This window comes from Giraffa tippelskirchi, chromosome 11 (genome assembly GCF_054371585.1).
Source record: "Giraffa tippelskirchi isolate mGirTip1 chromosome 11, T2T-mGirTip1v1.2.pri, whole genome shotgun sequence".
In the NCBI taxonomy this organism is placed as follows: Eukaryota; Metazoa; Chordata; class Mammalia; order Artiodactyla; family Giraffidae; genus Giraffa; species Giraffa tippelskirchi.
This window is the reverse complement of record NC_137285.1, coordinates 16,494,503-16,520,864: the sequence shown is the minus strand read 5'-3', so window position 1 is coordinate 16,520,864 and position 26,362 is coordinate 16,494,503. Positions and strand designations below refer to the sequence as shown.

At 45.7% G+C, this 26,362-nt stretch overlaps 1 protein-coding gene and 1 long non-coding RNA gene across 27 annotated transcripts in view; one reads left to right on the top strand and one right to left on the bottom strand.

Moving 5' to 3' along the window:
* CCDC60 (coiled-coil domain containing 60) overlaps positions 1-26,362 on the bottom strand; it is a 165,002-nt gene that overhangs the window by 23,931 nt on the left and 114,709 nt on the right. For 15 of the 26 annotated variants that reach the window (XM_081539786.1, XM_081539797.1, XM_081539785.1 and 12 more), the window contains 3 exons: positions 25,812-25,982; positions 15,452-15,559; positions 7,626-7,733 (listed from right to left, as the gene is read on the bottom strand). In XM_081539786.1, coding sequence (XP_081395912.1) covers positions 7,626-7,733; positions 15,452-15,559; positions 25,812-25,982 — 387 coding nt within the window. Of the gene's footprint in view, positions 1-5,284; positions 5,351-7,625; positions 7,734-15,451; positions 15,560-25,811; positions 25,983-26,362 lie in introns of all 26 variants that reach the window. The other 11 variants (XM_081539789.1, XM_081539777.1, XM_081539780.1 and 8 more) reach the window with 2 other exon arrangements.
* On the top strand, positions 9,614-12,963 carry LOC145525885 (uncharacterized). The gene is made up of 3 exons (XR_014068483.1): positions 9,614-9,808; positions 12,317-12,573; positions 12,796-12,963. It is a non-coding gene; the product is annotated as an uncharacterized LOC145525885 (long non-coding RNA).

The window sequence follows — 26,362 nt, the reverse complement described above, 5'->3', positions numbered from 1 at the left end:
CTGAATAATTAACAGTGAAGCTCATTTAATGTTGATTCTGCCTGCCTCTCCCCCGAGTAATCAAATTAGGGAATATTCAAAAATCCAGTCAGAGAAAGGAGCAGTGATACTTCAGTCCTAGAAACAATATTTAAACTAGTGGTGCTTTTGAAGTCTGATTTAAGGCTCACCAACTGGAAGCTTTAGCGTTTCCGCTTTGGAGTATTTTCTTTCAAGACCACAGGGCTTTTCTTGCCTTTTCCCTTTGCTAACTCAGCCCCTGCTGTGCCTCCAGCCTTCTTCTTGAAGTTCAAAAGCAGCCCCTCTTTCCCCTTTAAAACTAAATCTGGTATCGGCCAAGCTTTCAAAATCTTAAATATTCAGACCCAATTGGGAAGATGGAGGTTTTCCGTTCTCGCAGACTTCCAAGACAACCCAAAATCTATTGCGACTTCAGGCAGCAGGTTAAATGAGCTAAAAATGCAGGAGGCTTCCCAGGGATCTTAAAAAGCCCTGAGCGTAGCTCTTGCAAAGCCATTGATAAAGAAAGGGCTTGGTTAGACAGGATCGGTCTCTCTGATGTTTCATTTTCAGTAGCAAATAAACCAAACAGGAGGATCAATAGGGAGAAAAAAGGAAATAACCTGAGCATTGTTGTCCACAGTGGGCTGATTGCACACACCTCAAGCAAGGAGGGCAGGCAGGCTGGTGTTCCTTCCCAAGGCCTGGAGGGACAGTCAGTGCCCTTCACCCACTGGGGTCCCAGGTTATCCTGGCTCTGTGAAGTCGGGTGTAGCTCTGCAACTTGCTTTGTTAAAAAAAAAAACCATGAGTGCAAGTGAACTGTGGCTTGTAGGGAGGATGCTTTAAGGGCCAGTGCTCTAGTCAGACTCCCTTTCCTGCTGTGCTGACGGGGAAGCATATGATGAGATAGAATTCCTATCAGCTTGGGCCCCCAGGTGACTGGGGTGAGCAGAGTCCCGTGTGGATTACATGTACAGGGTGAGCGAGATATGAGCTTGGGCTGTGCTAAGTGGCTGAAATTGGGGGGTTGATCCTCCCAGCAGCTTAATTTACCTGACCTAATCAATAGCTCTGATTTATTGTCTGTGTGATCTCAGGCCAATCTCTCTGAGCATCAGAACCAGGAAAAGGGGTATACTCGAGTGGTTAACTGTGGGTTTAAGAATCTGGTGGACCAGCTGTCTGAGTCCTCTGCCTGCCCTGCTGCTTCTGAGATATGCATTTTTTTTTTTTGTAATATTGACCCTCTCTGAGCCTCAGTGTTCTCATCCTCATCTGTCAAATGGGGAAATAGTAACTGAGTCAAAGGATGATTAGAGTGAAGATGCAAAGACATGGGCTTGTTAGGAGCTTGGCAGGATGCCTTGTATGGAGAACTGAATACAGTTGAACTATGAACTACATGCGCTTTTTTCAACAGACATCTCAGTGTGGTATGGAGGAAGGGCTGGTGGTGGGTAGGAGGCACTCAGGCACATCTGTGGGGGAGAAGCCACTATGATCTTCAGACCACAGTCTCTCCCTGATGAAGCTTTCTGGGGGATCCTATTGGCTAGAAACCAAGGGAAGAGGTCATTGAGCATTGCTGCAACTCTTCTAACTGTACCGCCAAGCACATTTTGTTCCTAGCTGCCACTTGAAGACATCTATCCACAGTGCAATCCGAGTAATTTTCTCAAATGCTTCACTCGCTCTTTCTGAATCTGCATTTGCTTCTCAGGGTAGAGGGTCTGCTGGGGGGGTTAGGACATGTTCACGGGTCCACGACTGAGATGCAGGACAGAGGTACCGGCTGACTTTGCAGCAGGGAGAGCCCGGAGGTCAAAGCTCCCAGGCTCTCCCTGGTCAGGGTGCCTGCCCCACCTCCGGAGTAATAGCTCTCTGGCCACCCAGCCATGTTCTCCCGCTCCCGTAGAGATGTCTGCTTGAGTACAGGAGTGGGAGGATGATGTGATCAAACCAGTGCAGGGGAACTCAAGAGACTTCACTCAGACGTCACCTTCTGTGTGAGTCTTCCCCTGACGACTCAACTTAAAAGTCACCCCACTATCCTGTCACTATCACATCACCCTGTCAATTTCTTCATGACGCCCACTGCTGTCTCAAAGTATCTTGATTATTACGTGTTTATTATCTGCTGCTCCCCACCACCTCCCTTGGAATAGAAGCTCCAGAGGGCAGGGACAATGTCTGTTTTTCCCACGGGTGTATCCCGAGGAGTGCCTGAAAAAAGTAGGTTTGAGGAAAATGAAGCTTTCCGGGGTGGGGGTGGGGGCATGCATGACAAGGGGAAAACAACTTAGTTTAATAATTACTATTACGTGTGTTGTTCAGAACAATGCTGCATTTTTTTTTTTAAGTGACAATCTGGCAAACACTCAAGATCTTGAAGAATTGGTTAAGTATGTTGATAAACCCTACAGTTATTAAAAGAGATTTTGACATGGAGAGATATTCCCTGTATATTAAGGTAAACAACAAAAATTTAGTTGCAAAACAATAAATGTAGACTAGCTTTTTTCTTCTAAAGGAAGAAAACTTTACTTACAATCTTAGTAAGTTATGGTCCCTTTTTACATCCCAGCAAATAATACTTCGTACTGAGTTATCCTTTTTTATTTTTTTTGATACTGGATTATTTCCTAAATTAATTGAAGATTTTGGGGCTTTAGCTAGAAACAGAGGAAACAATCATTTAGTGGTTAAGTGCAGATGCTTTGCATTTGGGCTTTGTTGTTGTTCTTTAGTCACTCAGTCGTGTCCAACTCTTTGCGACCCCATGGACAGCAGCACACCAGGCTTCCCTGTCCTCCACCACCTCCCGGAGCTTGCTCAAACTCATGTCCGTTGAGTCAATGATGCCATCTAACCATCTCATCCTCTGTTGTCCCCTTCTGCCTTCAACCTTTCCCAGCATCAGGGTCTTTCCTAATGAGTCAGCTTTTCACATCAGGTGGCCTAAGTCTTGGAGCTTCAGCATCAGTCCTTCTAACGTATATTCAGGATTGATTTCCTTTAGGATTGACTGATTTGATCTTCTTGCAGTCCAAGGGACTCTTAAGAGTCTTCTCCAACACCACAGTTCAAAAGCATCAATTCTTCGGCACTCAGCTTTATTGTCCAACTCAGACATCCATACATGACTACTGAAAAAACCATAGCTTTGACTAGATGGACTTTTGCAGTAGGCCAAGTCTCATCTCTGCTTTTTAATATGCTGTCTAGGTTTGTCATAGGTTTTCTTCCAAGGAGCAAGTGTCCTTTAACTTCATGGCTGCAGTTACCATCTGCAGTGATTTTGGAACTCAAGAAAACAAAGTCTGTCATGGTTTCCATTGTTTCCCCATCTATTTGCCATGAAGTGACGGGACCAGATGCTATGATCTTAGTTTTCTGAATGTTGAGTTTTAAGCCAGCTTTTTCACTCTCTTCTTTCACCTTCATCAAGAGGCTCTTTATTTCCTCTTTACTTTCTGGGATACCTGGGTTCAAATCCTGACTTTTACTAGCTGTGTAAATTATAGCAGTTCAGTTCAGTTCAGTCGCTCAGTCATGTCCAACTCTTTGTGACCCCATGAACCACAGCATGCCAGGCCTCCCTGTCCATCACCAACTCCCTGAGTCCACCCAAACCCATCTCCATGGAGTCGGCGATGCCATCCAGCCATCTCATCCTCTGTCGTCCCCTTCTCCTCCTGCCCTCAATCTTTCCCAGCATCAGGGTCTTTTCCAATGAGTCAGCTCTTCGCATCAGGTGGCCAAAGTATTGGAGTTTCAGCTTCAACATCAGTCGTTCCAGTCAACACCCAGGACTGATCTCCTTTAGGATGGACTGGTTGGATCTCCTTGCAGTCCAAGGGACTCTCAAGAGTCTTCTCCAACACCACAGTTCAAAACCATCAATTCTTTGGCGTTCAGCTTTCTTTATAGTCCAACTCTCACATCCATACATGACTACTGGAAAAACCATAGCCTTGACTAGATGGACCTTTGTTGGCAAAGTAATGTCTCTGCTTTTTAATATGCTGTCTAGGTTGGTCATAACTTTCCTTCCAAGGAGTAAGCATCTTTTAATTTCATGGCTGCAGTCACCATCAGCAGTGATTTTGGAGCCCAGAAAAATAAAGTCAGCCACTGTTTCCACTGTTTCCCCATCTATCTGCCATGAAGTGATGGGATCGGATGCCATGATCTTAATTTTCTGAATGTTGAGCTTTAAGTCAACTTTTTCACTCTCCTCTTTCACTTTCATCAAGAGGCTCTTTAGTTCTTCACTTTCTGCCATAAGGGTGGTGTCATCTGCATATCTGAGGTTATTGATATTTCTCCCGGCAATCTTGATCCCAGCCTGTGCTTCCTCCAGCCCAGCATTTCTCAGGATGTACTCTGCATATAAGTTTAATAAGCAGGGTGACAATATACAGCCTTGACGTACTCCTTTTCCTATTTGGAACCAGTCTGTTGTTCTAGTAACTTATAGCAAGTTACTTAAATTCTCTTTGCCTCAGTTTTCCTTATTTTTAAGTCAGAATGAGGCTCAAATGAGGTCACATCCTGACCAGTGCTTGACATAGAAAGCACTCAAATGACAGCTAATTTCCTTATGACACAGTGTTTTAGGTACCTGTGTCATATTTGAAATGTTTTATATGTAGAAAGGTATCTATCTTTTTCTAAAGGAGGTGGTGGGTTCTTTGTGCCTAGAAGCCCAGCCCTTGAGTGTCTGGACTCTCTTAATGAAAGTCAAAATTATAACCATTTGGAATCTCCAATTAAGAGTGGGTCCAGGGCTTCCCTGGTGGTCTAGTGGTTAAGAATCTGCCTTGCAAGGCAAGGAACATGGGTTCGATCCCTGGTCTGGGAAGACCCCACATGCCATGGAGCAGCCAAACCCATGAGCCACAACTACTGAGCCCATGCTCGAGAGCCCTTGAGTCGCAACTACTGTAGCCTGTATGCCTAGAGCCTATATTCTGCAACAAAAGAAGCCACTGCAATGAGAAGCCCATGCACTGCAATGAAGAGCAGCCTCTGTTCACCACAACTAGAGAAAGCCTGCATGCAGCAATGAAGAGCCACTAAAGCCAAAAATAAAATAAGTAAACAAATCTTTAAAAAAAAAAAAAAAAAAAGTGGGTCCAGGAATTCCTTGGTAGCCTACTGGTCAGGATTCCAGGCTTTCACTGCTATAGCTGCACAATGCAGTCAAAAAGGGGGGAAAAAGAAAAAAAAAGAGTGGGTCCAATGGTGTCTTTGGGACAGCCGAGGCAATAAGACATACCTGACTGTGCTGCTGATTACTTGACTATGGAGGCTCAGGGCTGTTGGAATAGCTCCTTCCCTCTGCCTGAAAGGTAAATCGGTAACTTCTCACTCTCCTCTTTGACCTGGGGTCTGCCCTGTTCTTTCCCACTGAGTGGGACTAAGAAGAGGTGTCACTAAGGCTTGAAGTGCTTGCTTATACCGAGTCGTCTGCTTCTCTGTAAAGGTCCACTCGTTTCTAGTCAGTCCTTGGAAAGTGAATCTCTAATAATAATAAAGCCAATATGAGTTCACAACCCTTTATTCAATTCCAAAATCCAAAGGGTCTTGAAAACAAACAAAACAAAAACTCATAACTTACTTGGCAGCAAAACATGATCTGAACTGATGGAAGACTACTGATGACCTTTGTTTACCTTGAGCATCCATTTAGTGTAAATATTCATTTTTTTCCTGCAGAAATATATTTGACGATAGGGTGCTGTCCTAGTTCCCTCTGGGAGTAAAACGCTCTACATGGTATACCGTCCCATATTTCCATTCTAAAATGACGAAAAAGAAAAAAGAAACCCACAATTTTGAAATGCAGCTGGCCCCAAAGGTTTGAATAAAAATCTGTGGGCCTTCATGTATAAAACAAGTCTTACTTTGCCTAAACAGAAGCTTCCATCTCTCAGAGGAGGGTAATTAGTGCATTCATTATTGAAGGCTCTGTTTCTTCTCTGTTTGGACCTGATCATCTTGTCAATTGAAATAAACTCTCTTGCTAGAAGTAGAATTAATGAGGACACTAGAAAATGATACTAGAAAATGTGTTTCTATTGCCACATGATGAAATCGGGAAGACCTTTTTTTTTTTCTTTCTTTCTAAATAAAGAGGCGACTCAGACACAATTCAGAAGGACATCCTAAAATCTGTCATCTCTCCACTTTCCCATCTACCCATCTACCAAAATATGGGATCTTCCTGCAATGACCAAAGATCATGTTTGCAGCACACCTGCTGCCAGTTAGTAAAATTTGCTGCCTGTAGAAAGCCCACTTTGAGGTACTGAATCATCCCACTTTCTATAAAGTCCATAAGGGGGCAGGGACTAGACCTACAGCCATCATTACGTCTAATAGAAATGAAACCTCTGGGAACTACAGGTCCCAGAGGATGGATGTTTCCTTCTGGAAAATGCATGGTGGGTGTCAGGACTCAGGGTTTATGTTTCAAGCACTTCAATAACAGGAGATGCTTGCTGTTTGATAGTGGAAACTCAGAAAATCTCAGTCAGGAGAATTGAAGACCTGGTATTTTCCTCATGGGGTCATTCCCTGGATTGCCCATGTTTGCAACCAGATTTGTGTTGAATTCATGTAGCTTCTCCACCTCTCCCTCTCCATCTCTTTGTATGTTTATCCATTCACCCAGTGAACATAGCTCTCAGCCATTGGTAAAATTCTGCTCAGAGGTGTATTTCTTCCCTCGCCCTAAGTCTCAATGGTATTGACAGTCACATCCCTAACTGCTCTTTAAAATCGGGATTTTGATCTTGAACAGCTATCATTTAATGAGCACTTGCTGTGTCCTCAGACATCATGCAGAATGTTCTACCTACTTTATCTTGCTTAATCCTTACAAGAACTCTTCTGGTTCTGTTCTTGCAGACAACCTGACTCTCCTTAAAGAAACAACACCTTACACGCCTGCCTGTTTCTCGCTCTGTCTTGTATGTACCACGCAGTTCCTGCGACAGTGGCCTCAAGGCTGCCGAAGAGCCCTGCCCTCTGGTGGGGACTCATCTAACACTTTTCATGGCTTAGATAACAGGTGCTGGAGCTTCTGCCTGAGCAAAGTCAGCTGCTCCTGGGACCTGAACACAGAATATTCCCTTGGGTCAAAGTGGAGAAACAGTTTTCAATATATACTAAAAAAAAAGAGAGGAAGAGAAAACAAAACCTTAAGAGAAAGGGGAAAAACATGGAGAATGGGAAGAGTAGATGGGAAGGGGACAGGAGGAAAAAAGGAAGAGGAGCAGATGATGAACAGTGCTGGGGAGACAGAATCCAGGAAGAGAGCTGGAGAGAACCTAGCTGTGCTGGGTTGGGCTGGAATGGCTGGCCAGCCAGTTTTTGTGGTGTGAATACTCTCACCCTGATTGACTGATTTTGAGCTTCTGATGTGATGTCACTGCATGTGGAATTGGGGAGAGATGCTGGGAGGGCGTGCACACGAGGGTTCTCACTGCTGCAGTTTGGATCCAACAGGATAGAACTCCTAAAGCAACCTACCACCCCCCAAAAAACAGGAGGACAGGGGAACCCACAGGAGCTTCTGCCCCACCTATCACCCATGTAGAAGGGTTGAGACCTACTTGGGATTCCAGCAGGTGATCACAGGCTTCATGGTGTGGTGGCTGTGGTCGATAGTCAGGGCCTCCAGGAGCCAGTGGAGGACGCAGAGCTGGCGGAAGATGGGCTCGCTGCAAAGACAGAGGGCAGGAGCCCAGGGGAATCCTGTTAGAGCAACATTGTTCACAACAGTGGCGACAGAGACAGGACTTGTGGTGGCTCCTGGCTGGAGAGCTGTTGCCAGGCTCTGGGTGTGTGGCACTATCTCCTGTGCACAGCAGTAAAGCTTTGCAATGGGCTCTTGAGCTATGTACTGGGCCTGTTTTTACAGATGAGGGATCTGAGGCTCAGAGGTGAGGAGCTTGTGCAGGTCACTGAGCCAGGTGGCAGAACCATGATCAGACATGAGATGACCCCCGACCAGTTCCTGGGAGTCAGCATGCACAGTGGGAAGGAACAAAGGAGGGGCCCTAAGGGCAGAGGTCTTGACTCAGGCAAACAAGAGGATTGAAGGAAATGGACATCCAACTATTCATCCGATAAAAATACAATAAATATACTAGCAGTGTCTGAAACGTCTGGAAACACAGGGAAACTAGCGTATTTACTGTACTTCTTCCCTTCCCCCTACTCCAATTAACAACTGGACTCACTGCTTTAAATTTATAAATCCTTTGTCCCCAGATATAGCTGGATGTTAAGGAAAACCACACTGAATACATTATTTGAAAGTGTAACTAAGACACTGTTTAAAAATAAGTTTTACCTATATTTTGTGACTTGGGGACAATTTGTATTATGATGAGCCAGACACTGAGAAGGACACTTGACACACAGTGTTTGTTGTTGTTGTTTAGTTGCTCAGTCGTGTCTGACTCTTCACGACCCCATTCGCAACCCCATGGACTGCAGCATGCCAGGCTTCCCTGTCCTTCACTATCTCCCAGAGTTTGCTCAATTTCATGACCATTGGGTCTGTGATGCTACTTAACCATTTAACATGGTATTTAATTCTCCCTAAACCCTGCTGGATATAAATCATATATGAATATTAGAGAAGAGGAAACAGAGGCTCAGAGAGGGGCAATCAGTGTGCTCTGGGTCACACAGCTTGCTGCTGACAAAGATGGGATGAATATCCTATTTAACATTACCAACAGCCCTATAAAAGGGCGCCTCTACACCATCCTTTCTGCAGACAAGGGACTTGGGGAAGTAAAGTGAGCCACCCGAGGTCACACTAGGATTGGTGAGGGTTTGAACCTACATCTGTTTAATCCCAGAGACTGTTCTTTTGTGGACCTGAGCTCTGTTTGAGGTGCTGGTTTGGGTCCAGTGCAGTGGCCACCCTGAGCAAGGTTGGCACAGGGTTAACTCACTGCCTGCATTCTTCCTGGAAACAAGGGGGAGTCCTAACTAGCCACCCCCTCCTTGCCTGGTTCCTCCTCTTACACTAATGCGCCAGATGCCTCCATTAGAACCTGTGTAAGTGCTCTTCTCTGAAACTGCTCCTGGCTTGATTGATGCTCCCCAGGGTTCCTGGGCCTGGTGCTCAGAGGGGCATGCAGGCATCCACCCTCCAGCTTCCAGGAAGGCTGGCTCCCGAGGTGGAACCTGAGCCCTGGGGCTCAAGTGTGCAGCTGGCCCAGGGGTATCCCAGAGAGCCACTCAGCTTGCAGGGGAGCTGCTTCCAGGCACCTCACTCACAGCCCCCATGTTCTGGGATGGACGTGTTCACCAGGTATTAGGAAACCCAGACTCAGCAGCTCTCTCTCTCTCTTTTTCCGCTAAGCCCCTTCCTTCCTTTGTTTCCCTTCTGCTTTAAAGAAACTGCAAGTCCACAGTCCTCTTCTCCTTTCTCTTCCTCCCTATACCATCTTGATCCCCACAGGATAAGTGCATGTTGGCAGCTCTGGGTGCCAACAGTAGCAGTGGCTGTGCCATGTGCCTGACCCTGTGCAGACACCCCCTTTTTGTTGCATCACAGGGGGACAAGGGGCAGGTGAGCCTCGGATTCATTTCTGCAAGGGACAGGAACAAGCACAAACCTGGCCCTTTCCTTCCCTTGCTTAAAATCTTCAAACTCCCTAAACCATCGGAATGAATGATGTCCCCCTCCATTCACAAGCTGAAGTCCTAATCTCTAGCATCTTAGACTGTGACTGTACCTTTAAAGAGGTGATGAAGTTAAAATGAGGCTATTAAGGTGGGTCCTAATCCAATCTGACTGGTGTCCTTATGAGAAGAGGAGGTGTGACACACAAATACTAGAGCACATGCTCACAAAGGAAAGACTGTGAGGCCGAGGAGAAAGGACTCAGAAGAAACCAATACGTGGGCACCTTGATCTTGAGCTTCCAGCCTCCAGAACTGTGAGAAAATACATTTCTCTTCGGGAATGTTTAGGCCGTCTGGTCTGTGGTGTTTTGTTATGACGGCCCTGGCAAACCAACACCCCTTCACATGGGAGAGACTGTCCACCTCCTCAGCCTCGAGTCTCCCTGCCCCCACTGTGCTGCCATCTGCAGCCTGGAGCAGTTCTGCTCAGTAGCGCAAGCTTGCCGTACTCACTGTGTTAAAACCCTAGCTGTGCCATCTACTAGCTATGTGGTCTTGGCCAAAGTACTTAATCTTCCTGAGTCTCAGTTTTCTCACCTGTATGATGGTGGTAATCATTCCAGTGAAGGTGAGGTGAGGCGTTCAGCACTGTTCTGTGCTCCTGATACACACTCCCTTTCCTCCTTCTCCTCTGCTTCTCAGTGATTAGGTCTCAGCTTGGATGTCACCTCCAGCAGGAAGCCTTCCTTGATTTCTCTAGCCTCTTCTCTCTGAGGAGGTTCTAAAGCCTCCCTACCCTTACAACGTGTCCCTTTGTCCATACACATTGTGTCCCTGCTGTCTCGTAACTACCTATTTACTTGTCTCTCCAGCCCACAAGCCAGGGAGCTACAGAGTATTGTCTACCACAGACAACCTTGTGCCAGGCACAGAGTAGGCTCAATACATTTCTGGTTACTGAATGGGAGATGGTGGGAATAAACTGGTTTGGATCTGACATCTTCTGGAGCTGATAATCTGGGCATAATTCTTATGTGCACAGCCACAGAGGTAACAAAGGAGAGTGGCAACAACAGCAAAATGACAATAATAGTAAACACTTCCCACAGAGCACTTACTCTGTCAGACACTGTTTTAACTGCTCTACACTCATTAATTAAAGTCATTCTTGTAACAACACTTTGAGGAAGGTACTATCAGTATCCCCATTTTTCAGATGAAGAAACTGAGGTCATGGAAATTACCCAAGGTCAAAAAGGCAGCAAATGGCAAGGCTGGAACCTGAGCCCAGATAGTTTGGTTACTGAATCTGTGTTCTAACCATCAACACAATGTTGATGTCTCTTGTTACAGGGCAGAGCCCTCCCTCCCTTTTCAGCAGAACAGAGTTTCATCCAATGGGTCTAGACCTTTTTTTCCATTTATAAAAAGTGCCTTAAAAAATGTGTGCACAAATGTTTACAGCAGTTTTGTTCATAATTGCTCAGAATTGGAAGTAACCTTTAGAGACGTATGGATAAATAAACTGTGGTACATCCAGACAAAGGACTGTTATTCAGTGTTAAAAAGAAATGGGCTATTAAGCCATGAATAGCCAAGGAGAAACCTCAAAAGCGTATCATTAAGTGAAAGAAGCCAGTCTGAAAGGGCTACATACTGCATGGTTCCAACAATATGACGTTCTGGAAAGCACAAAACTATGGACAAAGTAAAAGGATCAGTGGTGGCCAGGGGCTGGGGATGGGGAGAGGGAAGAACAGGCAGAGTAAACAGGATTTTTAGGGCAGTGAAAATACTCTGAATGATACATGAATGGATGGATACATGTCGTTACACATTTGTCTAAACCCATAGAATGTATACCACCAAGAGCAAACCCTAATGTAAACCAGGGGCTGTGGGTGATTATGAGGTGTCATTGTCGCTTCATCAATTCTATCAAATAGCCCACTCTGGTGGGGGATGGTAACAATGGGGAGACTGGGCAGAGGGAGGAGGGAAATGGGAAATCTTTACACTTTCCACTCAATTTTACTCTAAACCTGAAACTGCTCTAAAAAACTAAGGTCTTACTGAAAAAATAAAGTGTCTCAAACCCAATGATCTCTCATCTCACATGCAGCGAAACAGAGAGACAGAGAAAGAAAGGGTCCCCAGAAACATACTTGATAGAAATTGTTCCTTTTTCATAGTGATTGTCTGTCAGGTCAAAGCACAATATCTTGAATCTTATCAAATTAAAAGAGAAAGCATTTATTTTCTTAAATGTGGGGCATAATAGATGGAAATGCTAACCAGGGTGCACAAAGCCTGCTTCTAAAATCCTAGTGGTCAGAACTCTGGGAGAGCTCCCAGGGGTCAGTGTACCTGAATAAGCAGCCCAATCTATTGAAACAGCCACACCAACCAGAATACAAGTGGGCATCTACATCCCTGAGAAGAAAACAACATTTTCTCCTTTTACTAAGAGAAATCAGAAAATGCATACAAGGCACCCCATGCTGACTGTTGAGGGCACACCAGGACAGTGGCTGCAGGCACAGTTGCTTAGGCAGGGTTGTGAGGACAGTCCAGTCAGCTCTGAGAGGAAAGGACTGGCTGTCCTCTTTCCTACAGACAGCACCTCACCTCTCTCTCTCTCTCTCTTTTTTTTTAGGATAAAGGTCCAGTCTTCCTTGGCATCATTGAACTGATCCCCATATAGTCATTTTAGAATTTTCAGCCGGTTCTGGGGTCACTCCTACTGAGATTGAAATCCACCTCGGCTGGTGTGAAGACTCGGAATTTGAGAACTGACCCGGCAGGCTCTGCCTGATGCTTTGTAGTAGAATGATGACAAAACTGCCTGGATTCTCCACCCCTTCCTGCATCCATGTACTTTACAGTGTGATCTGGCATCTCTCGCATTGGGAGGTAGAATCTTTATTTTCCCCCATCCCTTGTATCTGGGCATGCCTCACGTCTTGTTTGGCCAGTAGGACATAGTGGAAAGGTCCTTGGGTCCATTCTGAGCCTAAGCCTTAAGAGGCTTTTTAGTGCTTAGGTTCTCGTCCTTGGATCCCTTCCTAAGAGCCATGGAACAAGCCCAGCTAGCATGCTGCGTGATGACAGTGATGGTCCCTCCTGTCACCCTAGCCACCAACCAACCAACAGACCTGGGTGTGAGGCCGCCCTGGATGGGCCTGCCGCCAGCTTCCCACACACATGCAAGCCCAGCCTGGACCAGTGGAACTGATCTGGACAAGCAGACCCATCCAGCTGACCTGCAGACTTTGAACAATAAATGGTTGCTGTTTCAAGCTACTCTACTTTGAGATGCTCTGTCATACAGCAACATATTACTGTTACAGTCTTCAAATGCAGCCAGAGCCTTTTAATAGCCAAGGAAGAGAAGGGTCAGCCTTCAGTCTACTGCAGGAGTATGTGCCTGTGTTTGCAAATAAAACTTTATTGGAACACGGCCACATCATCCATTCACTGTAACTTTCACGCTGCAATGACAAAGTATAGCTGACCCTCTGCATCTGTGGATACAGAGGGCTGACTATACTACTCCCATTTATATTCATAAAAGACATGAACATCACAGATTTTGGTATCTGTGGAAGGTCCTGGAACCAATCCCCCACAGATACCTGTCTGCAGGTGCCAGAGAGATCATCTGGTCTGCAAAGCCTGAAATATTTACTGCCTGTCCCTTTTCCCTCTAAGAAAAAGGTTGCTGATCCCTGTTCTAGGCCATAACAAATAATAGCCACCACTGTGATCATCACCACCACCATCCTCATCGTCCAACAAACCTGACACAAAGGTCTAATTTAAAAGTCAGGAGAATTTTGTGAGAATGTTATGAGAATTTTGGCAGGTTCTGCCTTCTCTCTGGGCTTCAGTTTCCCCATCTGGCACTGAAGGAAGATGAGCAAAAAACTCCAGTCACTTCTACAACTGATGTAAACCTCTATTTGCTCAAAGGACACGGGTTTTGGGACCTAGGAATATGTGTTTTTCCAGGCATTTCCTTATTTTGCAATTCCCCTCACCCAAGTTCTGATCCCCAAATGATTCAGATCCAAGTAAAAGCCTAAGAACCACTGATTTACACCATTTGGGTTCAGAAGGCTTGTCCATGGAGAGACATATGGAAGTGTAAGTGTTTCCAAGGGTCATTATGAGAAACTGCAAAACTTACTTTTGTACAGAGATGTTTTAAGAACATCCAATTGAGGCCGCCAGTTGGAATGTCCCTAAACAAATAAGTCTGTGATGAAACCAGTCATAATATCCATCAAAGGGAGATAGGAGAAAAGTGGGGAGTGGGGCTCATGAAAAGTGGAAATACTAGTAAGGGAGAAGAATGTGTCCAAATACATGGTGGTGGTAGTGATAATGGTGTCGGTGTTGATGGTGATAATGATGGTAATGAGGAGGATGGTGATACGGTCAATGGTGCTGGTGATGATGATGGTGATGATGTTTGTCAACAGCGTTGGTAATGGTGGCATTATCCACCCACAAAATAAGTGCTCTTGTTAATGACTTGCCACATCATCCTAGGATTTCAGTCTTCTATTACTTTACTCTTAAATACATGAGACCTGGTAGTCTAAATACATCATGAGCTCCTCAGAGGTAAAACCTTGGGATATCCTTCTGTGTAGTGTGTGGTGGTAAGAGATCAGGCTCTGAAGTTAGACACACCTGGCTTAACACCCCAGTGCAGTGACATGCTGAACTCGGTGACATTGGGCAGGCTACTATACCTCTCTGAGCTTCTGTTCTCTCATCTGCAGGGACAGGATAATAAGATACCTGTCCAAAAGCGCTGCTGAGAGGACTGAGCGGAACAGGGCCCACCAGAGCAGTCAGTAGTGTCATTTTTACTATGCATGCCTTTGGGACCTAACAAATATTTGACAAATGAGCAGAAAGAGAAGTCTAGAATCCACTGCCCCATGACCATTGCCCTAAAGCTGTGGTTCTTATAGGAGGGGGCTGGGGGTGCCTGTGTGTGTGATTGTGCCCCCAGGGGGATTTGGCAATGTCTGGGGACATTCTGGTTGTCAGAGCTGGGGAGGGGGCTGGCTACTGGCATCTCGTGGGTGGGGGCCATGGATGCTGCTCAGTATCCTACATCCTACAGCGCACAGGACAGTCCTTCTCAATGAAGAATTATTTGTCCTCAAATGTCAGTAGTGCTGAGGTTGAGCAGTCTTGCCTTAATCTCTGTGCCTGAAATCTCCCAGTTGAAAAGGGCTAACTAGTGAGAAAGGAAAAGCTGGGCTGAGAATTCTCTGGAATAGATAGGAGGGAAATGAGATGTCAAGGCTTTGGAAAGCCCAAGTATTCCTTGGAGGGTTGCTGAGCCCCTGTTACATCGTGCTATGATGAATTTGTGCCTGGGGTTGGCTCAGAAGGCAGTGTGGGCTTCTCTGGGAAATAACTCCCTGAGTCTTGGGGAAAACGTGTCCCTAGACGCTCGGGTGAGACATCCACCAGGCATGCGCTGCAGATAGATTTTATCAGGCTATGCAGACTATTTGACATTAGAGCGTCTGGCTTGGTAAGGAATGGAATGACTCTGTCCCAGCTGGATTGCCATTTAGCTCTAAGCCACCTTGTCTGCTTTCTGTTATTTTTATACGTCACATAGTGTTGCTGGCCCCAGGCTCCCTGTCCCTTTCAAGAGGACAAAGGAATAGCTCCCAATGACCCATTAGCTGGTTGAGTCATTTGACCTTGGCTGCGAATGATAAGACAGTGAAGCAAACAAGCCCGAGGTGGGACTACTTACACATGGGCCTCTGGCAGCGAGGGCGAAATGATGCAGCTGTGCATGGGGGTGAACGGCGGCAGGATGACTCCAGCCCCTGCCTTCTTCGTCTTCTCATCCCCGTATGTGCTGAAGCAGAAGCAGAAGCAGAGTGAATGACAAGGAGCAGTTTTAAATGCCCACTTCTTTTGTGAGGGGTTATTTGGCAAATATCACTAGGCACCGACTATGGACCAGCCAGTAATTTCAGCTGGAAAGGTGAAGGTCCCAGATGCAGCCAGTAATCAGAGCATGTAAGACCCCCTTCTCTCATGGAGCATCTATTCTTGTGAACGAGCAGAGAGAACACATAAGATCAGTTGGGCAGCTGTGTGGTTCACTGATATACTAGATAAGGGGCTGGATATGTTTTCTTATCCTGCTAAACAAACAGTTATGCTATTGTGGGGCATTCAGTCCACATCTTGACTACTTAGTAGCATGAAAGCAGTTGACGATGTAAACAGTAAGTTAATGGCAGGGTTTAAATAAAACTTTATTTACCAAACCAGCTTGGGGGCCCAGGGGTTGGAGTTTGCTGACCTGTTCCCCACCCCCTCACTCCCACTAGTAAGTAATATATGCTATGGGGAGAATAATCGAGAAGGGAGTTCAGTAGGGTTGGGAGAGCTAGGGGTTGCAATCTTAAACAGAATGATTGGGGCAGGCATGACTGAGAAGGTGACATTTGATAAGAATTTGCAGTGGAAGGGAGTGAGCCATTCATCCATCTGGGGGCAGAGCCTTCTGGAGAGAGGCAGTGACAGGTGCAAATGTCCTGAGGTGGGAGTATGATTTAGAGACGGCAAGGAGGCACGTGTGGCTGGAGTGGAGTGAGCAACAGAAAGAGGAGAGAGGGAGGGATGCAGAGAGAGCAGGGGCTTTGCAGACCAGTGCAAGGACCCTGGCCTTTTCTGTGAATGACAGTAAAGGATTCTGAGCTTAAACAAGACATGATGTGACCTCTTACAAAGGAGCCCTCTGGCTGCTGTTTTGAGAATGGCCGATGGCAGGGGAAGAGGGCCAGGAGATAGATGAGAAGTGCTGCGATAATTTCAGCTGGAGAGAGAAAGGTGGCTTGTGCCGGGGTCCTAGTAACGGGGATGGTGAGAAGTGAAAACGACAGGATGGACACAAGGAAGGAGCTGCCTGGAGTCAGTGGTTCTCGACTGCGGTCCTTTTCTTAAAGGGACTTCTCCCAATGCTCCAGACTGCTGACTCACCGGCTGGATGAATCGGCTGTGAGATGTAGGGATCTCGAACTTCAGAAGTGGGCACAAGTGTGCCCCCAAAGATCAGCCACGACCAGGCACACCTCTTCCAAAGCCCATTCCCTGCCCCACAGGGAACACAGGGGCTTCCTCTGAAGCCAAAACCATCACAGGAAGGGAGGAGACGTGATGTTTACAGAGAAGTGAATCAGCCCAGACAGACACAGAGAAAACAGTCTTTTATTCCCCTTAATTTTGGTATGCCTGAGTCAAAGGGCATATATTTTTTGCCCATCATCAAATCGAGCCCACAGACACATTTTAATAAGCCTACTGTGTGCATAATGGAATCAATTGTCTATATTTTAAAACTGGGAGATGTCACACAAAGATGGAGACTGCAAAGTTCTTGCCACTCTGGGTAAGAGGAGGGTGGGGTCCAAGATCAAGACCATTGCCCACCTGTGCAGGAGGTGGGTGCCCCTTGGGTTGCTTGAGACTTAAGAGCCCCTGGCAGCTCACTCCCAGCCTGCCCTGTGTATTCAGGCTACCTGCGTGCTCCTTTAAAGCCTTGTAGTTTCTCAGCCTGAGCACTTAAACATTGACTGAATCATTGACAGGTTCCCTGATTCATTCATGTATACCCACATTTATCAAACATCTCTGTGCTGGGGGGCTGTGGGTGCAGCGATGGAGGAGACAGAACTAGCGCCCTCCCCTCTGGAGCTTAGAGCCTCATGGGGGAGACGGGCTTCACACAAACACAGTTGTGACAAGACTCAGTAGGAGTGTGAATGGTGCTCCAACAGCCCTGAACAGAGAATTTGGCTGAAATTGAGTCTGGGAATACTGTCCGGAGGGAGCTGTTATCAATTTAGAAATATATGCCCCAAGTCTCTTTCAGTGTGAAGGTGGCTTTATAATATATAGTCCCATTTCCCTGAAATCTTGGCTCTGTGAGTGGCTGGGCCGACAGGACATGTCAAAAGTAGCATGATGCCCATTTCTGGGCCCGGGCTCCAGGAACTGGCAGTTTTTCTGTTTTATGTCTTGGGAGACTCACTCTTAATTCCTAGCCACCACCATGCTGGCGGGGGGAGGCGGGAAGCCTGTGAAGAGCCTCCTGGGGGCAGAGAACCAAGGCTGCTGGGCTCAGCCCTGGCTGAGCTCAGAGTGATAGCAGCCCCAAGGTGCCACTCACATGGATCAGCCCTCTTGGAAACAGACACTCACTCTGAGCCACCCCAGCTGGTTCTGTAGATGATCCTTCCATCCTGAACCCCACTCAAATGGCAGATGTGTGAGTGAAAAAGATGTTTGTTGCCTTGAGTTAATGGGTTTTGGAGTGGTTGCTCACAGCAACAGTAACTGGAACAAAAGTAAATATTGAGCTGAGATCTGCAGGTTGGATAGGAATTAAATAGGCAGAGGGCGAGGCGAGAGGCTCTGTGGAGGAGGGAAGGTGGGGGAAAGTGTGGCTGGGGGGGAAGCCGAGGGCCAGGCTGTCCAGAGCCTCGCAACCCTGGCTCAGACTTTTCCAGTCCTCATTTTATAAAGAATGGTGGCCATTGAGGATTTTAAACTGGCAGCAGTTTACGTTTGGAAAGATCACTCTGGCTGAGCATGGGGAAAGGAGACGGAGGGAGGCAGAAGCGGTGAAGTGGGGGCACCCACTAGGAATTTACCTTCCTCCTGGGACTTTGAGGACAATCCTGGGGTCATAGAGTTAACTAAAGAGTCAGACCAGAATGAGGGGACTTTCCCAGTGGTCCAGTGGTTAAGGCTCTGTGCTCCAAATGCAGGGGGCAGGGGTTCAATCCCTTGGCAGGGAACTAAGATCTCGCAAGCTGCAAGGCACGGCAAAAAATAAATAGGAGCAGAATCTAGGTCCCCTGATTTCCATTTTCACAGGCTCTTAATTCAGCCCTAGAGCTGAGGAAACCACAAGCCAATACGTTGGTGCTCGCGGTCTTACTGGCTCCACCGAGTCCCCTAGTAGTTTGGAATATGTGGAAATTAACCCAGCTTTTACACTCCTTAATTTCTTGTTTTGTGTCTCCTCTCAACTGCAATAATAAGACAAATTCTTTTGTTGTTTTTTTCACCTTTTTCAGCTGAATTTGCAGCTGAGAAATGAAGTCACTGAACACAGTGGGAAAGACTGCTTGCAGGCAGGAATCTTTGGGGACATGCTTGATTTTCTTTCTTCCCTACATAGTTTGTCAGACTTAAATCTTTGGTCTGAAAGAACTTACCCTATGGTCTTAGATCTGGGGTGGGGGTGGGAAGGGGAGAGGGGGGGATAATTCCTTTTAATCCCTTTTGCTTTTATAATGCACAGGATCAAATACTGTGTTAAAATAGCAGTTCTAAATGAACACTTGTATTTTTGATAATTCTGTGATTGGAATTATATTTACAGAACATAGCTCTTAGATGTGAGATACTTTCTAGCCTGCCTGGAAATTGAGATTTTTAGCCATAGATCTGAGGGTTGTAGGTAATTGAGGCCCAGAGAGATCAAATTCATTTCACTGTGTAATAACAGCTAGCAATTACTAGGCATGTCTCATATGCCAGGCTCTATGTTAAGCATTATTTTATTCAATCCTCACAACAAATTTGAGAGCTTGGTGAGGTTCATAAAGGTGTAGAGAGAGGAGGCTCAGAGTGGCACAGTGACTTGCCCAAAGTGAAACAGCTGTTAAGTGCAAAGTTGGGACTTGAACCTCAGTCCTGTGCTCTTACCCACTACTTTATACTGGTATGGATCATCTCCCAGTGCTATTTTATAACACCTGCCTCCCCACCTGCATCTGATGGCTATGTGCAATAATAGCCTCCAGTTTTATTTTAATAACCAGGATTGCACAGCTTATAGAATCCACTGGGTAAGACATAACCAGACCAGTGTCTATGAGAGGCATGATCTCATGCATATTTAAACTTATTAAACTTTAAATAAACCATGTCATGCACACTGAAACATGGATTGGAGAGGGAAGGATTGTGTTCTGCAACCATGGATTAATGACCATGTGCAAACGTTACAACTACACTACTGAAATGGTCACAGAAGGGTCCTTAACAGAGGCCACCTTCCCCAGCGCCTGTCCATGTGCCTGTTAATCCGAGAAAAAAGCTCTTCCAAAAAAGAGCCACAAGTTCATTTCTTCTCTTTATTCTAGAGAAAGGCTGCCAGCTGGCTAGTGTCACTGGAGGTACCAGACTCAAAAAGTGTCACTGGGCTCTTAGGTGACACTATGGGCAAGATTTGCTCTGGGCTCTTGGGACCTTTACAGAAAGGGTGAGACTCCTTCAATTCATTGGGTGGCTTTGTCTATCCTGTGCCCCTTCAAGGTCCTGTGAGGACACTTCACTGGGGTCCACTGAGCAGCAGATGGTGGTGGCTCAGGCCATGGACTGCTTGGTTTTCCTTTTTCACTCTGAAAATCACATTTCTGATTTTTGGCAAAAGATAAACACCATCACAGCTTCCTCCTCCCGCCCTGGCCTTTCTCAGCAGGCATGCTGGCTGCAGCATTTCTGGTGGGCTTAAACAGCAGGGTATAACCACACCTCTTTTGTGTCACCCAACAAATTCCCACTGAGCACTGAAGGTCTTGCTCAAAAGCCACATTTTGGAGCATTCTTTCCAGATCTCCTTTCCACCTCCAAAACTGAAGGGGCTGGACACTATGAAATAATGGAAATATATCAGTCTCTGCCCCCAGTTCCTGGCACAGAGCTCCTAAAAGCCTTGGAATTTCCTAAGTGATATAAGAGCACCAGGAGCCGCTCTTGTTCTAATGTTTGGTATTATACCCTGGATCGTGACACAGAGTTCCCAAATCTCTTGGGATTTCCTGGGTGACCAGGGTGTCTTTTTATTCAAATGTGGCAACTTTTAGTGGGCTCCTGGATAGCTTCAGGATAGGGACTGGTTACCAGAAAAACTGAGGCATTAGAAGTTGGGAACTCTCTGGGAAGGGGAGAGGGGCTAGAGACTGAGTTAATGATAGTTCATGCCTATGTGATGAGGCCTCCATAAAAATCCCAGAAGTACGGGGTTTGCAGAGCTTCTGGGTTGGTAACCACATCCAAGTAACAGGAGGATGGCAAACCCTCCAACTCCATGGGGACAAAAGCTCCTGTGCTTGGGACCCTCCCAGATCTCCCTCTATGTGCTTTATCTGGGTGCTCATCTGTACTCTTTATTATATAATAAATGGGCCTGGCGTGCTGCAGTTCATGGGGTCACAAAAGTTGGACACGACTGAGTGACTGAACTGAACTGAAATAGGAAAATTTAAGTCGGTGTTTCCCTGAGTTCTGTGAGCCACTCTCGAAAATGATCAAACTCAAAGAGGAGGTCATGAGAACCCTGATTTATAGCTGGCTGATCAGAAGTACAGGTGACAACCTGGGACTAGTGATTGGCATCTGATGTGGGGGGTCACCTTGTGGGACTGAACCCTTAACTGTGGGCTCTGATGCTAAGTCCAAGTGGAAAGCATCAGAACTGAATAGGATGGTAGGACTACCAGGAGCCAGCTCACAAGATCCCACCCATGACAGAGTCATGAGAAGGACGACTGATCGAGCACGGCTTCTCAGGCCTCAGGGATTCTCGGGAGGCTGCCTCAGCGCTCACCTTAAAGATGATATCTGTCTTTCTGATGTTTGCTACAATAAACTTCTTATTTTCTGTGACTTAGACAAAAGGCTTTTCCTGATTCTCTTCTAAAATAGATCAATCTGAAACCTCAATTGACAAGGCCCCTGAATGGTAACACCCTAATAAAATTATCTAGGATATAGAGTATACTAATCCAAATTCCTCTTGCTGGCATATTGGTTTGTTTAATAAATATACCTGGGTCTTTGGAGCTAATGTGCATGACTGCTCCTTAACAATATTGAGAGCCTCCGCACAGAAAACCCCAATGGGCACAGAACCCTTCGTAGGAAAAAAGGCTTATTAGGAAATATAAAAAATATTGCTTTATGAAACTGTTACTTAGTTTATATGTACTCACTATGTTTTTGCTCTTAACGTATTTAGCCTATATAATGAAAGCATAATAGTTAGAGATTTATAAATAGAAGTTTAGCTTTAATACAAATAATAAGACAATTGTTGATTTAACTGATGATTCTTACTTAGAGCTGACCTTCAGCTTGCTGTTCTATGACTTTTTGGGACCACATTCTTTTCTGTTAAGCTCAAGGCATAGGATAGATTACCGAAGACAGGTTTTACTTTGTACTTTGAAACTTTCTGTTAATGAATTCTTTCTTTGTCATAATCTACTGTGCCTGATACAAAAGTGTTCTGGCTGATCAATCCTTATCAATAAAGAGTCACAAGATGTTAGCAGGCCTCCAGGCGGGAAGATGATGTAGATAACTTGAAACTTTGGTAATTAAGATATACAAATAGTATCCTGGTTTCGATAAAGGTCAAAATTGCTGACCCATTAAACTGATTTGGTATGACTCTATACTTTACATTTGTTTCTATGTACCACTAAAAATATAAAAGCTGTCTTAAAAACAATAAAGTCGGAAGACACTTGGAAACGCCAAGATTCGCTGTGTCTTCTCATTTTGCATCGCCGATGCCGTCCTTCCTGAGGGAACCCCTGGACCAGCTGGAGCTGGACTCCGGCAGTAGGACACCCCACTGGTGTCACAGACATCTGCTTGGTGTGGGGGAAAAACCCACATATCTGGTGTCAGAAGTGTGAGTGTGATCATGGCATGAGAGCAAAGGAGAAACACATGGGAGGAGTGTTCTTTCACAGGCACACTTCAGGGAACTTTGGGTGCACCCCATGGTGCTGTGTTGTGGCATCATGTGTGGTAGGGACTGTTCCTCCACCCTTTTCACATCTTCGTGCCATCAGAAGGCCTGCATACAGTAGGTCTTCAATACACAAATGGTTGGTTGTAAAATGAGACTGCGCCGGGGTAGAGGTTGTCCCCCTTTCTCACCCCTACACTTACTGGGAAGCCAAGATAAAGGTCTAAGACCATAATGCACTAAGGGGCCATGAACATTTTATTGAAGATCTTGTGGGGAAACCAATAAATAGATTTACATTTCACATGCATATGTGTTTAGTCATTTCCGTCGTGTCCAACTCTTTGTAATGCTATGGACTGTAGCCCACTGGGCTCCTCTGTCCATGAGATTCTCTAGGCAAGAATACTGGAGTGAGTTGTCATGCTCTCCTCCAGGGGATCTTTCCAACCCAGGGATCGAACCCATATCTCATGAATCTCCTGCATTGCAGGTGGATTCTTTACCGCTCAGCCACCAGGGAAGCCCTTAACATCTCACACTCTGAGGCAAAACCTTAGAAAAACCCTCATTAGATATCTCTGTTCTCACCCAGTGATGGCTGCCCTTTTGCTCTTCTTTCTTCCGAAGGATCCCTTCTCCTCACACCCTTGGCCTGTCTGCTGAATGTCTCCATTCTATCTATCCGGGAAGCCTTTCTGCTCTTCCTTTGTATCTGTGTGTTCACCTGAATACCCTTTGCTCGTCAAAGGCAGCTTCTTCTTGGGATGCTCACTTCCTTGAAGGTATGGGGGTGGGGGCTATAAGTCACAGATATTTTCTCTCCTCTTAAATAAATGCACAAATGGTAGACTAGTTTATTTAGACCAACCCTTTGGGTATAAATAACCAAAAATGTTGAACAAAATATTCTTTTTAAAAGTGTCTAAGAGCCAACAACAAAGTGGGAATCTCTGAGCCAAAACTGGAGTGAGACTGGAGACCACTAGAAAGGTGAGGCAGCCTGAGTGCTCCTTTGGTCCTAAGGATGTTTGTCAAGCTATAAAAGGTTAACTTTCCTTCTGACAGCTTCACAGGGCAAGGGGGATAGAAAACAAAGTCTGCACAAATGAGGAATCAAAGAGGAGAGAGACCTTCCTTACAATAAGCTGGGGTTCCCAAGGGCCACACTTTCAGGGGGAAGGTGACTAGAGAACTATACCAGCCCCTCGTGGTCCACACTCAGGGTTCCCAACAGTCACAGGGAACCTTGAGCTTTAAGAGGATTGGCAGCCACTAGTGTCCAGCCTGATCCACACCCCCAATCCAGGGCCTCCCAGATGAGAACTCCCTTCATTCCCCCTTCAGTTGAAATTTATATAACATAAAATTAACTGTTTCAAAGGTTGCAATTCAATGGCATTTGAACCAATGGTTGTACAACCATCACCTGAATCTAGTGCCAAAATATTTTCATCAGCCCCAAAGGAGACACTGCACCCATTAAGCAGTCACTCTCTATCTGCCCCACTTCCTCAACCCCTGGTAACCACTAGTCTGCTTTCTGTTTGGGATAAACCTCAAAACATTATGATAAGTGAAAGAAGCCACAGAAAGGTCCCATACTGTGCGATTCCACTGATAGGAATATTGCTTTTAAGATGCACACATTCATATTTCTTTATGTTAACAAGAGGGCTTTCCAGTGGAGTGGTATAGAATCCACGTGCCAATGCAGGAGACATAAGAGATGCGGGTTCGATCTTTGGGTCGGAAAGATTGTGAAGAACAGAATTTGGGACAGTGCAGAAGAAAGGGACTATCTGCTGGGGATTCCATTTCCTCCTTAGGCACCAACATGGCAACTTGGGTTCCTAAAGTCAACTCTAGCACAGTAACTCTCAACCTTGGCTCCACATGGGAATTCTCTAGGGGAGCTTTGAAAAAGGCCATGTCCAGATAACACCCCCAGAGAGTCTGATGTAATGGGTCTGAGAAGCACCCAGGTGACTCTAATGTGGAGCCAGGGCTGAGCCCATTGCTTTAACAGGACAACGCCTACAGTGGCAGGCCATTTCTACCATATATATTGGGTTGGTCAAAAGTTCATTCAGGTTTTTCCCATAATATCTTATGGAAAACTGGGGCCAACCCAACACTTCCTCTCTTCCTGCTGTAGCATTTCCTTCCCATCCCTGATTTATGCCTTGTTCGCTCTGCCCAAGCGAAGTATCCCTGGAGCTTGTTTCTGCAGAATGGCACAATCCATGAATGTTGGTGTCACTCAGTTTGGGACTTAGGGGATGCTTTCCATAATTCAATAATGGGAATTTTGTGAGCATCTCTAAGCCTCATTCCTAATCTCTAAAAGTGAAAAGAAAGTGAAGTTGCTCAGTCGTGTCTGACTTTTTGCGATCCCATGGACTGTAACCTTCCAGGCTCCTCTGTCCATGGGATTTTCCAGGCAAGAGTACTGGAGTGGGTTGCCATTTCCTAATCTCTAAAATGGGGTTAATCATAGCATCTATCTCACAGGAACATTTTGAAATTTTTGACAGAAAGATGTGCACAAAGCCCATGGTAGACAGACACCCATTATAAATTGTGATTATTAGCATGATTGTTATTGTTACATGATTGGGTATTGCATAATGTTCCAGTCTGTTGATGGTCCTCTCCCAACCAGAGAAGAGACCTTTACAAAAAGAGGGAGGCTACTGTATTCAATAAACCACAACAAACATTTTTTTTTTTTGGAGTTCACTTGCTTTGGGTGGACACTGAACTAGGATCTCAGGTTTCAGGAGAAGGTCTAGAATAGGGATATTGATCTGTAATGAAACAAAGTAGCATACAAACACAGTATGGGAACTCAAAAGAGTCCAGAATGGATTTTGGAGGTGGTGGGGCTGAAATCTGGGAAGCTGCAGGAGGGGGTGGCATTTAAGCTGAGCTTGTAAGGATAAGGGATAAGTAGGACTTTAGTTGGGAGAGGATGTAGTAGGGAACAGCATTTAAGGCCCAGGGAATAGCACAGGAAAATACCTAGAGGTAGGGATAAACTTCGGAAGAAGAGGAAAAGAAGCACATCTGGGGACCTGCAAGACTTCTTGGTTAGCTCTTGGCTCTGGATACGAGAACAGACATGTGTAGCAGAAGATCACTGAATATCTGAAGGTGAGGCTGGCGAAGTATGTTGAGTCAGATTGAAAGAAGTCATCAGGCATCAACCTAAGAAGGGGCTTCCCATGCAAGAGAGCTGCCACCCGTCAACCCAACTAGCCAGTGTTCCTTCTCAATGGTCCTTCCCAAGACCACTGGGCTGCAGCAACAGAGGTCTACTTACGGCAGAACAAAATCCCCATACTGGATATCTGACAGCATTTTGGCTGGTTGGAATTTATTTCTTTCTTCCTCTTTTCGTTTCTCCAGTTGTTGTTGCTTCTTTTTCAAGGCACTCTCCTCCTTCAGGATGGTGAAGTATCCACGGCCAACCTTCACCCACTGAATTAAGGTGCTGAAGAAAAGAAAGAGGGAGGAAGATGGGCTGGCTATCAAGGCAATGTCTTACTATCTTGGGACCGACAATTAACTGAAGGACACTTTCAGGCCCAGTAGCAGGAGACTTCCTGTCTTTAGAATTCCAAAGTCACAGAGTTACTTGCCCTAAGCTTGAATTCTACCAAAGACCACCTTCTAGCAAAGACCTTGAACAAATTATCAACCTCTCCAGGTTTCAGTTCCACCACTGAACAAATACTTATTGAGTGCCTGCTATGTGCTAGGCACTCTGCTAGGTACTATGAAATGAGAATAACAATTCACAGCCTGGAGGACCGATTTAATTGGCAGTATTTTTATTTGTTTTGTTTGTCATGGGTTGTCTTAGATTTAATG